At 37.2% G+C, this 15,822-nt stretch overlaps 2 protein-coding genes across 2 annotated transcripts; both read right to left on the bottom strand.

The window, feature by feature from the left end:
• Positions 1 to 10,290: 10,290 nt before the first annotated feature.
• Positions 10,291 to 12,092, bottom strand: LOC113337198. The gene is made up of 3 exons (XM_026582900.1): positions 11,661 to 12,092; positions 10,408 to 10,473; positions 10,291 to 10,314 (listed from the first exon to the last, which is right to left on the bottom strand). Exons 1-3 carry the CDS (start codon positions 12,090 to 12,092, stop codon positions 10,291 to 10,293), a joined length of 522 nt encoding a protein of 173 aa, XP_026438685.1.
• A 1,680-nt stretch (positions 12,093 to 13,772) lies between these two features.
• Positions 13,773 to 15,044, bottom strand: LOC113337196. Its single transcript, XM_026582899.1, has one exon. It carries the CDS (start codon positions 15,042 to 15,044, stop codon positions 13,773 to 13,775), a length of 1,272 nt encoding a protein of 423 aa, XP_026438684.1.
• Between the last annotated feature and the right edge of the window lie 778 nt (positions 15,045 to 15,822).

The following is a 15,822-nucleotide window of genomic DNA, read 5'->3' as shown; positions in this document are numbered from 1 at the left end:
GATTTCGACCTTGGTTCTTAGCCTGAGAAACTATCTCTTGGTGATTAGTAGTCATAACTTCAGATCTTTCTTTACACATGTGTAGATACACTTTACACTCTTATCACATGTCTTTTTTTTGTTATCAGTGCTAGGATTGTGCCTTGATAGCTAGATTGACATCTCCATTTTGCTGTGAGCTTAACTGACTTGCACATGTCACATTTGATGGAATCTGAGCTTATATTTTGACCTAGAACTTTGTAGGTACGTTCTAAGCAAACCATCACGAGACTTCAACTCGTCCACTAGGGACACTTAGTGGTTTAAAAGGCTTAGTGCATACGCTAAATGCATTCGAGATACCAGCGACAGTGGTATAGTTAGGATTTCCTTAGTTTTGTTTTACTTGAGGACAAGTAAAATTCAGGTTTGGGGGTATTTGATGAGTATCAAATATTGTATATCTTTGCACCCTTTTATTGGCATTTAACTCATCTTTTGCGCATTAATTCTATATTTTATCCCATATTCTGTATTTTCTTTGTTTTCAAGAATAAATATTTTCATTAATTAATTTCGCATTTTTAGGTAATAAATAAAGTTCGGATGAATTGCGGAGCGGAAAAGAGCAGAAAAATAGTGAAAAGCCGGGAGAAATTACGCAAGGAAGCCGCGAAGAATGTTGTGCACAAGACCAAAAGGCTAGCAATGGGCTTAACAAGGAAGAGATTGTTCTCACAAGAAGAAATGGGCTCAGAATTATCCCAAGCCCAACTTATCTCCCAAGCCTAATAACAAGACCCAAAGCCCATTCTCCTATAGCCGTCAGATTGGATCCATCTACATCCAATGGTCGCAGCATCGTCAGTGCATCGAGGTCTGAAGCTCCTGCTTCACACTACAGCACCTAACTCCATCTGGTGCCGTTAAATTAGTTGTATCTCGCAATCCAACGGTCGCTTAATCCCGTATCCTTGACGCCGTTCGATTCCTTCCAAATTCCACCATCCACCGCTCAGCTTCGCCGAACATCGAACTCGATGATCTCGCTACACACCATAGTGACCGAACCCTATAACCTAGCCAAACATCCCCTTCTTCCCATTCTATCGACCTCCTCCTTCTTCTCCACCCTATTTGCAGACCTACCACCACCACCATACCTCACCTGCTACCACCTCGCCACTGCCATCGCCACCACCTACTCCATAACCACCTAACCACCCCTACACAGCTAAACCCATCATCATTATCGAGTTATACTTCTCCATCAACAACCAATTTCTTCTCCTCTCACGCCACTGCCCTAGGTGTGAAGTAGGTGAAATAGGTTGATGAGAATGAGAAATTGAAGGCATGGAAAGGAGCAGGAGAGCCATACAAAGCATGGGTCGACATCAAACTGGAGTTGTTGTGTCAAATTGGGTGAGTAATCTCAAACCCCAGCCTCAACTGTTTTGGGGGAAATTGGGGGAAAATGTGTAGAACTATAAATTGAGCGCTGGGGTGTTGAAGAAAACTGTTCTTGGATTAACCAAGTAACCAATTAGGGTTAAATTTCAGTTTTGATATTTTAATTTTAATTCAATTTAGTTCCAGTTTCAATTTAGGTTTGTTTTAATTTTCAATTTCACTTTCAATTGTTATGTTTTAATTCCATGTGTGATGTTTAAATTCCCGTTTTATGGTTTAATTTCATGTTAGGGTTAGTTTTAATTTCATGTCAGGGTTAATTTCAATTTCATGTTATGTTAGATTTTAATTTTAGTTTCAATTTCAATCTTGTGCTATGATAATGATAGACTGTTAGTCACTGTTTGAGGTTATGATCATGTTTAAGTATAACTGTTAGTATTATGTTAGTGTAAATATCACTCTTCTTTGCTCAAATGTTAGGCTTAGTTTACTGTTGTGTGTCAATGCTAGGTTAGAGCCTTAGAGCATTGAGTTGATTGAGCAGTGGGGAGAAACTAGTGCTCACTAGTGACTGTGAGCAAGCTGGTTCTCTTCCCACTCTAGATGAATGCCTAAAGCCATTGCCTTGGCTTTGTTTTTTTTTCTTTCCTTTTTTTTACTTCATTGTTAGCTTATCTTCACCATCTCCACTGCCCTTGGCTAAAAACAGCCTTGGTTTGTTCCATTTCCTCCATTGTTTCCTTGTTACTTTTGTTTTTCTCCACTGCCATCTCTCCTTCCCTGGCCTTGCTGCCAGTTCTGCTCAGCTGCCTTGGCCACTGCCCTGCAATCCTGCCAGCAATCCTGTTGCTGCTCCCAGCTCCTGTTGCCTTCACTTCTCCAACCTTGCTTTGCTCCTGCCAGGCCCAGCCTTGTTTGCTGCTACTGCTCCAAACCCAGTTCATCACAAGCCCAGTTCAATACAGCCCAGGTTCAAACCATATCCAAAGCCCAGTGAACTTCAAAGGCCAAGCCTAGTGCACTTCAAGACCAACTGAGCCCAAGCTCAGTTCACTTCATTATCAAACAAGCCTATAATCCAAAGGTACCCTAAGCCCAAAGCCCAAAAGGCTTCATAGTTAACCAACAACAATTTAGGAGCCCAAAACAGCTACACACTCCAAAACACACCCAGTCTCTGTGGATCGACCCGTACTTGCACGAGCTATAACCGACGACCGTGCACTTGCGGTATTACTGTAGGCCCGTTTTCATTTCGCTTCAATTTTCACGCTTTCCCGGGCCCACCAAATGACAATAGACGTTTTCACACACTATTAGTATCAAAGCAATATTCAAGGTATTGAAATAATCATTATCGAAACATTCCAAGTCTACACCAAATGATTGTATCACACAAACCATGTAAGATGTTACTCGACAATTTTCTCATGATATAAGATGAACTTGGTCGAAGCGAAAGCTTACCAACATATATTTCAAGAAACATGTAAGCGAGATATACTCAGCTCGAAATCTCAATTGTGTATATAGAAAACTATATCGTAATTTGACTTATGTCTCAACATAGGAGATAATAGAAATAGACTTTCCAAGTGATAGATGAGTTTAAGTCTCCACATACTTTTTGTTGATGAAGTTTCACAAGATTCCTTTAGTAGTTCTTCATCTTCAAATGATGAACTTCGTGAAGTCTAATCTCAACTACACAATCTATGTCCTAGTCTGAGACATCTATAAATAGGATAGAAATCAAGACTTATAGTTTTGATCACTAACATTGACAAACATGATTGAGATAGCAACGCATGAGAATTCAACCGAGCACTGCTCTAACATAAACCATTGTTAACAATCACTTTTTTTCATCTAATATAAAACATGTGCCTCAGTTGATAGATAGTGATAGTAAAACTTGTAATGTTTATATGCTTCACAGCCTTTTTGGTGATGTCATTGTTAACAGAAACATATTAGGATTCCTATACATGGTACTGACCATATTATATGACAACCTAGATCAAATGGGGAGTTTAGTATCAAAAGTTCTTGCAAAGCAATTTTGAATGATATTAATGCTGCAAATGAATTTATCTCCATAACAATAGTGAACTGGAAGGTGTTCTGGAAAACAAAACTGCCACAAACTATTCTAATTTTTTTTTGTGGAAATGTATTAGTAATTTCCTACCCACTAATGATAGGATGGATAGATTTTTCCATTACTTTAATAATCAATGTCCTCATTGTAGTACTTTTGAAGAATCAATGCAACATTTGTTCACTGATTGTGAGTTTGCAAAAACTATTTGTTCAACTGTTGATGCTAGTTTTTTACCTGAAATTGCTAATGTCAATATGCAGGAATGGATTGCTAACATGTTCTAAGGTAAGTAATTCTCAACACATAATAAGTGAACACATATTGGATTGGTATGCTTTTGTCTTATGGAACATTTGAAAATCTTGATGTAATATAGTCATTGATAATATCCAATTGACATGTTCTCAAGTTGGTCATAACATCCAAACAGAACACTCTACTTGGCACAGAGTAACTATTGGAAACCATGACAAGTTTCTGCACCAAATGAGTATGTCGAGGAACGGAAATGTCTTGAAAATAATTATATTAAAGTTAACTTTGATTCTTCATTTACCGAGTTAACTTAAGATGTTGGAATAGGACTGATAATGCGTGATTTTTCAGGTAACTGTGATGGAGGTAGATGCCGACATTCAAAAGCATTATTCCCTGAGCAAGCTGAAGCTTTTGCACTCATGCAGGTGATAACTTTGACACAAAGAAAAAGGAGTTAGAAAGATTCATCTAGAAGGAGATTGTTGTAATGTTATTAGAGATATTAATGATAACTTAAATTCAATAAAATGGACAACAATAAACATTATTTCAGATTGTCTAGATTTATCAGCTGATTTTGAAGAATATCTAGTTATTAGTTGATCCACCGTAGTTGTGTGTGTTAGGTTGTGGCGTACTGGTGAGGGTTCTTTGTTGTTTGCTTATCCATTTTTAATATTTCTTAATTTGTTTTATTTACACATTAAAAATTAAACGAACAAACAAAAAAAAGATGGATGTCATGCGAACAAAGATAAAAAAAATGAGTGTGCCCCTAAATAGGAAAGTTAATTTTACATTCTCATTGAACTAGCAATTAGTTTATCACATAATTTCTTTTTATTTTATTTTTCCGAGTCTAGTCAAATATGTGCCCAACAAGTACGATATGACATCTAATTCAGAGCGAGTTAGATACTAATTTGAATCCAAACAGATAAGGTGTAAGGCACCATGATATATAAGTACCATAATCAACCACAATATACCAAATAACTTAAAAAATTTCTTCTAAGAACTAAGAACTTTTAGAAGATCGACCTGAAACCCTTTAGAAGATCAACTTTCCCAAGTTACCCAACAACCAGTTATACCGCCTTTGTAGTTGTATAGTTTTGTATCGAAAAGGAACCTATTTTGAGGCACACCTAATGGTGCCAAAATAGAGTTATTAGGTAAAAAACTCATTACCCATATCTATCTATTTTTGATAATGACATAACTACCCTTACATGATTAATGTTAACGATTATGATTCGATTTAATGATAATGATTAATTAGGAATGTTAAGGATTGATTAAAATTAAATTGTTAGTGGTAAATTAGTGGAGAAATCTGATTTATGTGAGAGAGTTGGGGGGTTTTGAGTGGTAGAAGAAGAAGTGAGAAAAAATTTGGGTTTTGAGAATTTAGTGATTTGAAGTGACCAAAATGTGTGGTTCAAATCAGATTCACGGGTATGCTTATAGACGATATTAATCTCCATTTATTTGGTTGAATTCTTAAAAAAAAATTGAATTTTTACAACCTGGATCTACTTACCAGATGAATGGTTCGACTGATAACTTGTCAGCCAGACCTATGTTTTTTAAAATTGAACAGCCGAAGTAAGTGTCTTTTAACAAAGTGAAGTTCAGCTTTCGTATTCATGATTAATTAATATGAATCTGGGTTCCAATATCAACCGAACTGTTGTTATGAGACATAAGAAAATGAAGAACAAAAATCTGGGTTCCAATATATAAATCTGAAGCTAAATATCTTTGTGCAACGCTTTACACGATTCCCTTATACTTGTGTTAATCAATTTTATGAATCAAAAATTAATTACCAACGAAAAATAAAATCAACGGGTTTGGTTAATGATTAAATTAGGTTAAGAGTGAAAATGATTTTTATTTTTTTTTGTCAGTTTAGGCTTATGTTTTAAATTTAGATAAAAGGTATTTAAGTGATTTAAATTAATTAAGGGTAAGTTAGTAATCTACCCATTACTAGGATATTCCTTACATACCCACCCTAGATAGGAAAATGATTTTTGTATGACATTTGAGTATGCCTTAAACCAGGTTTCATCAAAACTGATATGGTCCGTGTTAGTTGAAGGGCATTTGCTCACTCATGGACGTGCGTGTTAGACTGTTAGATGTAAGCTTGGTTTTGCAACAGAAATCGTATGGGTTGTTAGTCTCGAGCGCACAAATAATTGGTCTCCTGAACCATATCACCACCAAATGTCCCCGTAAAAAGCCAATTTGGAAGGCAAAACTCACTAGATTTTCTTCGAAAATGAAGGGAAACGTAAATACGTAGATATTGGGAAACCACCTTGCAGTGCGGTGTATTCATTGTATTTAGCTTACAATGAATAAGCTAAATACGAATAAGAATTTTGTCTTGCGTTGTGGTGGTCATTGCTTAGAAGATACATGATCACTCTTATCGAATACGTGGAATTGCTAATGTCAATATGCAGGAATGGATTGCTAACAAGGGATCATGTATCGCTTGCGGAGCCGGTCCTGAGATTTTTAGAACATAAAAAGATTGAAATTAAAACCTAAACATTACTACTACAACTTACACCGGCTATTCCGGGCATTCCTTTGAAGCACAACCCTAACCTCCGTTTATGCAAAACTTCTCCCAAATATTAAATTCTACTGACAACCAAAAAATACATATAAAATTAGGGTACAAATGGCAGACCACTTTCTACCACTCACCATGCAAATTCAGAGAACCATATCTTCAGTTATTTTTTGTTGTCGCCAATATGGTGTTTGCAGAGAACATCAATCAACAATTCTTTTCACTTGCAGTGAAACTAAGCCACCCTACCTATTACTAGGTTATTGTGAAGAGGGTGACAGCATAGATGATTTGACGAGTGAGGGAGAAATAGGTTTAGAAAGAAGATAAAAATAGCTCGTGGAGGGAGAGATGTTGGGAGGAATAGGGGAGTACACAGTAGAGAGGGATGGGTTTTGCAGAGAAGTTGAAATGAGAAGAACATGGTCGTTGGTGTTAGAGAGAACAAAAGGAAATGTTTCTGATCTTGGAATTTGGTAAAGAGTAAGGATTCACCAGGGTGTTGGACCGGATTACCTCTTTTAGGGACAAGAGATAAATTGGTTGGGCCTCTTTTGGGATAAAATCTCAACAACACTTGGCTTAAGCTTTAGCGCATTGATTTTCCTTCCATTTCCCAGCCACCCACCATTTAGTGCAAATGATTCCACTTTCCATAATGCCTCTGCCACTATAGTCTTCTACCACCTGCTCACTTTATGTATCTTTCTAATTTTATCAATCCTACGAATACAAAACAAACACAAAATATCAATATTTACAACAATTAAGATTATTGATTCCGGAAGATGCAAAATGCATAATTTGACATAAAATAGGATATAAAAGAATTTGAGATGTGATAAAAAACAGCAAAATGATCTAAACATATACATTATTAGGCACCCATCAGTGATGTGTGGTCTTGCGCTGATACTCGGGGTGGACTATGTACGTCGATTGGATATATGAGAAAATCAGAGTCGTTGTTTTTTATGTGAGTCATTTAAAAGCTGTTTTTCTCCACCGATCCTTTGTTTTTGTTTTTTTTTCCGATATGATTCTCTTCTCTCCCCTCTGATCCCTTTCCCTCGCTCACGCACAACCTTAGATTTTTGTTTCTCTGTTTTGAACTTCGATTTTTTGTTGTTGATGTTTTCAGTATTCTAAAATCAGGGTTTCAGTACCCTCTTTTCTAAAGTGTAAGAGGCACCAGCATCCAGACCACCTCACCTTTCTTCTTCTTTTGCAATGTGTTTGATTTAGAGGATTGCAATGCAGGTTTTTTTTTTTATTTTTGGAATAAACTGACGTTGAGTTAATTAAAAAAATGTGTACTTCGACTTTGAGATTTGAGAGTCGTTAAACAGACAGGATTTAACAGAGGCCCTGATCTGGCGGTCGGAATCATCCAGACGGAGTTTTCAAATGGACGATCAAAATTTACGAGGAATGCCTTTTATGGAAAGACGACCAAACTATTAAACGCAAGAGTTGGAACCAGGGACACACTTATTAAACGCAAGAATTGAGTAATCCATCAATCAATGCTTACACAACAGTAGTGATTGGTGAATCACCCAGCGGTCAGGATATATTGGATTTTCTAACTACTGGATGTGATTTTCTCTCCCCTCCTAGAATAACGTATTTGATTTGGTTAATCCAATGGCTAGCAGGATCCTTCACGTCACAGGCTAATTCGGTTTCTTAAAAGCGAACCATAAATTGGGTTTTCATCGTTTGTAACGGCCCAGCTAGACGCCTTTCATTTGATTTTCGTTCATGTTCCGATTAATAGCAATCTCATCGTATTCCTGAGTAATGTTTTTCCTCTTAATTTCCCTATTCCATAATGTATCATAAACCATCGATGTCTTCTTATTCTCTTCTCTTTGCAATAACAGAAGGTATTCCCAATCAAGGTATTCTAAATTTTGGCTGCTACTCAGAAAAAAAAAACACGCTCATCCTTTAGTATTCTCTCTATAAAATGGCTAATCCCAATCGAGATCAACATCAGTTCTAATAGAACATGTAAATATTCTTCCTTCCGCTTCCAATTTCGTTTTACATCCATTTTCGATTTGGTTATTATTTTGGGTTTCATTCATGCAAAATTTGTTGAATTTACGGTTTCGATTCTTATAAAAAATTTGTGTCGTGGTCTTTGGTTTGCCCTTCCTAATGATAACTTTCCCAAATTTTATACAAATCATTCATTACATATGTTGTGGTTTTGGGTTTGGCCTTCTTAATGTTAATTTTCCCAAACATTTTTAAAAAATTAGGTTTGCACTGTATCTATTAATCCTATTTTTCAATCAGGTTTCTGATGAATTTTCTTTTCGAATTTATAGATTTTGCTCGGAGAACATACGAAATGACATCTCAAATCAATATCAAACCACACCATCTTTGGTGATCATATCAGTAGATATTATTGATGATAGTAAATATGTGGGTATGTACTTTTTCCATGCTTTGGGTATAGTTTGGTGTTTGTAAAAACTGAAAAGGGGTTGCTGATATTAGAGAACCTAATTGAGGGTATCCTTTTTGTGCGGGTGGTTTTACGATACACATTATCATGGATACTAAGATTTTTGCTTTGGCCTTTGGGGTTCTTCTTAACATCAGTAAATTGTTTCCACTGTTCCACCATATTTTTCCAAGTGGGGTTAGTAGAAAATCCATCGAAGAAATCAATCAAGGTAATAACTGAGGTCCTGATATGTGCTTTACACGAAGAAATCAACATTTATTTTTCTTATATTTGAATTTCATTTTTTTTTTTTTTTTTTGCAGTCTACATGATACACTTAGGCTAATTTCATAATATGTTATTGCATTGGATTTTCACAAGTTATTGCATGTTAATACTATTTCCATTTCCGGAAAAGTGTTACTTTCACTTTTTCAGTTTGGCATATTTTTAGGCTAAATTAAAAAGGTGAAAATAACACTTTTCCAAAAACGGATGGAGTATTTCTTTTTGTAGCCCCGTTTTGTATACTCAAATCAATGTTTTTTTAATCTATTTCTTCATCTTTCACACTAAGTTATCGTTGACAGGATGGTGCATTTGCAGACCTTACGGCCCCGATTCAACCTCTCCTTTACGTCTGTACAGTTTGGTCCGACACAGCAACCCTAAAGTGCGTATACTTGAATAAAAAAAGGGGTACTATCAAGTTCATTTATGCATTTCCGGATTCTTCAAACAATTTAAATTGACACTCAACCTTAGGCAACTTAAGTCCGTTGTGATCAACAAAGGAGTTGTTATTTGAAGCTTCCTGCGGTATCCACAAAGGAGTTGTTAGCCAAGAGAATCGTGTTTCTGTCATTCTATATTGGAAGTACAACTCCACTGGTTCAGTCATAATTCTGGTGTCTCGTCTCATCTGCAACCACACTCATGTTTTGTTTTGCACCAGTCTTTTCCAGAACGCCATTGGTTTACTCCAAACAGTATAAACAGTATTTCAACTCATTCAATGAAAACAGGAAATTACATACATACAACACATTGCATACTAGAATAGCCACCGAATCAGTCAAAAAAAAAAAACTAATATAAAATGTATTATTCTGTCTAATTGAATCATTAATGGGACGTTTGACTAATTATATACTTGCTAATAGACTCATACAATGATGCTCCTACAAAACAAAACCAAGAAACTATATTAACCGCTTGGTCTAAACAAAGCCAAGAAATTATACACTGATTTTTTTTTCATATAAAGTACCTAAGAGTTATTTCTGCTTTTCTTACCCTTTCCTTCCGCATTAGACCCGTAAATCATCCACTCTGGTGAGTATGCTAAGGAATCAAAAGCCCATAACCAATCATCAGAATTATTTAGTTCATCTGCACCGCCTAAATTTCAACAATTTCACGTACAAGTGGCAGACTCAGATTGCAGGTTGAACAGATGACATTGTGACGGGATTAGTGAGGTTTCAGGAAATCAACCTGGAATTAAATAGCACAAAAGAATAACCAAATAGGAATAAGTCGGAAGAAGAATACGCATAAACACCTTTATACCAACAAATAATTTGGTACCATCACAGGCGTTTCTGAATCAGAATCCATGTACTCGATAATAGGTCTGTGATTAAACATCAAATCCTGCAATAAATAAAAAACGCAAAGGCAGATGAAGAGAAATCAAATAAAACAAATCAAAATATATAAATAAAAAAAGACAAAAGAACATATCCTAAGGTTAGAGTTCTCAGAGTATAGAGAGCCAAGGAACAAACCAACTCTAGTAAAACTGCCAACTCTAGGATTGGAATTCCCTTTATAGTAAACTTTTTAGGCAGGTGGGAAATCCGTCGGTATAAACTTATAAAGGTATTACACATCGCATCCAAAAGTCACATGTAAACAGTAAAGAAAAAGAAAATGAAACTTACCATATCTCAGCATAGCATGTCCTTTCATAAAGTTGAATTTCTACATTTCCCAGCAGCGAGGTCTTTGCAATTGTTCTGCAAAATAAATACGAAAAATATCAACTAAACCCATTCATATATTTATTCATGTGCATAAATATATTTGTTCATAGGAGTAAACATTCTATTGAGGAGTAAATAAAATTCATTGATTTGAATTAGCTTGGAAATCTTTTATTGAAGGATTTACCTGCCAATTCATCATATGCATCGGCGAGTATATATAATAGTTCAACTTGTAGCCAAATCAAGTAGTCCCCTTAACTCTAGCAGTCTTTGCGAGATTATGTGATAGTATCCTACAACAAATGAAGAGAGAGAAAAGACAATGCATAAATTGATCAGCAATAAGAAAACAAAATTAACTGCATTAACCATTCTGAAAGTGGAAGAAATATTGCAGTTACCATTCCACTATTGATCAACATTCTTAGAGAAAACTTCGGATCAAAGTTGTAATCTTTGGTTAAAAAATTTACACAAGAGCATCAGGAGTTCTCAACAACAGATAATTCACAAAGCTTAAAATTTTGTAACACCTATGAGACCAAACCATTCCCTTCATTTCATGTGTCAATAATTTTCTTTTTTTTTTGATCGAGAAAGGAGGATTTTATTAAAAAGAGGAGAAAGAATTACAAGTATAAGATACAAGCATAAAGGGAAACTGGAAAACGAAAAGAGATAACAATGGGATACATTCCAACCAAAATGGGATGGAGAGGAACAAAAGTATTACAACTATGTGTTAACGAAAATGTTATCCCAAGAAAAGATGTAGTGGGATAACCTGAAGTTATAGTTTCTTTTGAAGGCTAAACTCCATGCAGGAAGAGACGCTTTGACTTCGACACTTACTTGAAAGTATGACTGGGATTTTTCCTGAAAAATTCTTGTGTTACGCTCATTCCAAATTTCCCAGAGAACGGCGGCAGGAACCAAGTCCCAAATCAGTTTAGCAGGTCCTGTGATGGTGTTACTTGACCAGGTTTGCGCCAATTGCAGAATTGATAGTGGTGGAATCCAAGAAGAATGGCTAGGGAGGATAAGAGACCATACCTTGCAAGCAAATTGACAACTCAAGAGCAAGTGTTCAGTGAATTCACAATGAGAGAGACAAAGAGGGCATCGACTGGCTAGTTTGAAGTTCCTTCGCTGAAGAGAGTCTTGAGTGCTAATTTTAGAAAGGGATGCAGTCCAAAAGAATAGGTTGATTTTCGGGGGAACATGAGGATTCCATATTGTCTTGTAAGGGAAATTAGGAACTAGTGGGGATTGAACAAGTTCCATTAAGGAGTTGTAGGTGGATTTGATGGAAAAATTACTTGTAGGTGTAGGCCTCCAAGTTCTACTGTCGTGATGATCCGAGAGTTGTGGTGGAGAGTCACCAATGACTGTCAACATAGAGGCCAGTGAAAAGACCAGCTGGAGCCATCTGGAGATACATGATCTTTGAAGAAACCTTGTTTCAGTCCAGCAATTTTGTATAAGGCAGGAAACATGTCTTTCAAGCATTCAACAGAACCCCAGTTATCAAGCCAAAATGAGATTGTGCAGCCATCGCCAATAGATATCTTGGACAGAGATGTTACCAGATGTGCATGAGAGGTGATATGTTTCCACACGGAACAGCCGTAAGGAGAAGAAGGAATCTGGGGAGTCCATACGGATTGAGGTCCGCCATACTTGTCTCGAATAATACGATGCCAAAGAGAATGCGACTCTTCACCAAATCTCCAAACCCATTTTGCTAGCAGAGCTTTGTTCATCATCCTTAAACTTTTTATTCCTAACCCACCTAGTTTAAGAGGCTTGCACAATTCCTCCCAGTTAACCAAGTGTATCTGCTTAGTTCCGCCACTATCCCATATAAAGTTTCGCATGATCTTATCCAATGACTTTATTACTGCAACTGGAGCAAGGAACACAGAGAAGTAGAATATAACGAGACTGGAGAGCACAGATTTAACTACCGTGATTCTCCCAGCCCTTGTGATAAAACCTTTCATCCACGAGGCCAGCATTGAGTCAAATTTTTCAACAACAGGGTCCCAAAGTGTCTTTGCTTTTGATTTAGACCCAAGAGGGATTCTCAGGTACATGAAAGGAAGGGCTTCAGTTGTGCATCCAATATTAGCAGCCCACTGATGCAAGTCTGGAACTTTACCCACTTGAATTAACTTGGTTTTCGAAGGATTTACTCGAAGTCCAGAGACTGCTTCAATGCATTTAAGTATGCTCATTAGATTGCATAATTCCTCCCATGAGGGGTTGATGAAGAATACCGAGTCGTCAGCATAGTGTAGATGCAAAATAGGAGGGGATCCTGGTTTCACCGAAAATCCACTAAATAGTCCAATGTCTGCAGCCTTGTCAATTATCCTCGAGAGACCTTCCATGGCTAGAACAAAAAGAAGAGGGGAGAGTGGGTATCCTTGTCGTAGCCCGCGAGAAGCCGTGAAATTTCCAAAAGGAGAGCCATTTAGGAGGATTGATAAAGTTGGGGAGCCATATCAGTATCTCAGCCAATTTAACCATTTTTCTTTAAAGCCCATTTTACGTAGTACATCCTCAAGAAAAGACCAGCTCACTCTATCGAACGCTTTTTCTAAATCCACCTTGCAAATTAGTCCAGGGGCTTTATCCTGGATTCGAGAATCCACCAGTTCATTCGCAATTAAAATTTCGTCGATGATTTGTCTTTCAGCTATGAAGCCAGATTGACTTGGATCAACTAATTGAGTCATTAATGGTTGCAGACGAGATGATAATACCTTCGCGATGAATTTGTATGCACTGGAAAGAAGGCTAATAGGCCTAAATCTTTGACTGTCTCCACATGATTCTTCTTTGGGATCAATTTTATGAATGTGTAGTTGTGCCTCGTATCCATGTAGCTAGTACTCGAGAATTCATGAACCATATCCATGAAATCTTGTTTGATAAAAGACCAACATTTTTGAAAGAAGATTATAGGGAAACCGTCCGGGCCTGGGCCTTATCATTTACCAAGCTTTTTAAGGAATGTAAGATCTCATTTTCCGTGATTGGTGATTCCAGATTAATTGCATCTACTTCGGGAAATTGATGTAGATGTACGTCACCAATTCTTGGCTTGTGAGGGAACTCTTCAGAGAATAAGTTGGAGTATAAATTTGTGATATGATCAACAATTGAATCTTTATCGGTTACAAGTACTCCATCGATGAATATCTTCTTAATCCGATTTGCTCTTCTTCTATCGGACGCTGTCTTGTGAAAAACCGGGGTATTACGGTCACCAGCTCTTAACCATTCATTGCGAGACTTTTGCTTCATTGAGATTTCCTTTTGAACTGCAACATCTTCAAATTTTATTTTGGCTTCAGCTCTTTCAATGAATTTTTCTGTTGGGAGGGACCCCATATGAGCTTCAATACCATCAAGTGTGTTGATAGTGTGAAGACACTCTTGAATTTTATGATCCAGAAGACCGAATTCAGTCTTGTTCCATAGCTTGATTTTGTGCTTTAAGGATTGAAGCTTGTTCCAAAAGATGGTACTGGATGATCCGTGAAAGGTGAAGGAGGACCACCAAGCGTTAATATTCTCCAGGAAAGATGGGTGATTAAACCACATAATCTCTAGCCGAAATGGTGATGGTCCCCATGAGGGTTCAGCTAGGTCCAAAACAATTGGGATGTGATCCGAGGTCGGCCTTGTTTTAGCCAATTGAGAGACAAATGGGAACTTGGCTTCAAAATCAGTTGAGAAGATAAATCTATCAATTCGCGACAGAACTGGAGATGCTTGGCAATTCGACAAAGTGAACTTGGACCCTTTAAGAGGAGGGTCGATAAAAGCATGAATAGAGATGAACCGGGAGAATTTTCTCATGCTATCAGTAATACCTCTTGAAGTATTTCTTTCTTCAATTCGCCGAATGACATTAAAGTCGCCCCCGATAACCCAAGGAATTTCCCATAGGCCTCTGATGTAATGTAGTACACGCCACAAAAACTTTCTTTCAGACACCTTGGTTGGACCGTATACTCCTGTGAAGAACCAATGAAAGTTAGTAGCCACAAATCTACATTCAACTGAAAGTGAATATTCACCCTCCAATGAAGAGATAACTTTGATTATAATAGGATTCCAGATTATGATGATTCCACCGGAAGCACCTACAGATGGTTGAAAAGTCCAACCCATCGAGCGTGATCCACAAATTTCTGCAATATCAACATTTGTGCAGGTAGACATTTTCGATTCTTGGAGAACTACAATTGATGGTTTATGCAACTGTAGAACTTGCTTGACTGCCGCTATTTTTGAGGAGGAGCACAAACCCCTTGTATTCCATGACATGATTGTGGTACTCATTTGTAACTCTTGTGTCCCTTATTTTTTGCAGACCTTGAAGGTAAGTCCACAAGAGAGGAAGAATGAGTATTGAAGTTGAGTCGTCGATATTCCCTTCGTAGCTTTTTAGACAGAACTGGTTGAAATTTATTCAAGTAAGAAGGGGTAGAAGAAGTGGGGGATACAGGGGAAGTAGAGGGGAATGGGGAAGTGAGGATTCATGGATTGAGGGAGGAGTGAAAATTGCATCACATATTTCTGAATTGGTTGGGGCATTGTCACAAACAGGTAGAGGAGTCACAACGAAAAGGCTGGGGATATCTGAGATAATTTCTTCAGAGAAAATTTCAGAGTTTGGGTTGTATGAAGCAATTGGGGGTTCCGAAAAAATTTCAGAGTCATGGTCAGGTAGGTCTAGGATTGATAAGGCAAAAATTTTCAGATGGTTGAGAAGTTTTAGGAGGTTGAGTGAAAGGGGAGCTTGATTTATCAATTGGTCCATATCTGGCCAAGAGAGATTGGACAATAGATTTGGATAACAGGGGTGAAGAGGAAAAGTCAATACCTGAACGAGATCATAATTGAATTAGACGGAGAGCTTCTTGATTAATCCAATTAGATGTAATTCGATCAGCATTACATACATTTGGTACCAAAGATATTAACCAACTTGGAGCCG

Source organism: Papaver somniferum, unplaced genomic scaffold (assembly GCF_003573695.1).
Source record: "Papaver somniferum cultivar HN1 unplaced genomic scaffold, ASM357369v1 unplaced-scaffold_158, whole genome shotgun sequence".
Lineage (NCBI taxonomy): Eukaryota > Viridiplantae > Streptophyta > Magnoliopsida > Ranunculales > Papaveraceae > Papaver > Papaver somniferum.
This window is presented reverse-complemented; position numbering and strand designations above follow the sequence as displayed.

Bases quoted from the DNA above. Each gene is read 5' to 3' on its own strand.
- LOC113337198 (XM_026582900.1), bottom strand. From the start codon at position 12,092: ATGGAACTTGTTCAATCCCCACTAGTTCCTAATTTCCCTTACAAGACA. The intron at 10,474-11,660 runs GTAAGTGTCGAA...TATTTATTGCAG, and splicing joins AATCCCAGTCATACTTTCAA to GATTTGATGTTTAATCACAG. The intron at 10,315-10,407 runs GTACCAAATTAT...ATTTAATTCCAG, and splicing joins ATTCAGAAACGCCTGTGATG to GTTGATTTCCTGAAACCTCA.
- LOC113337196 (XM_026582899.1), bottom strand. From the start codon at position 15,044: ATGTCTACCTGCACAAATGTTGATATTGCAGAAATTTGTGGATCACGC.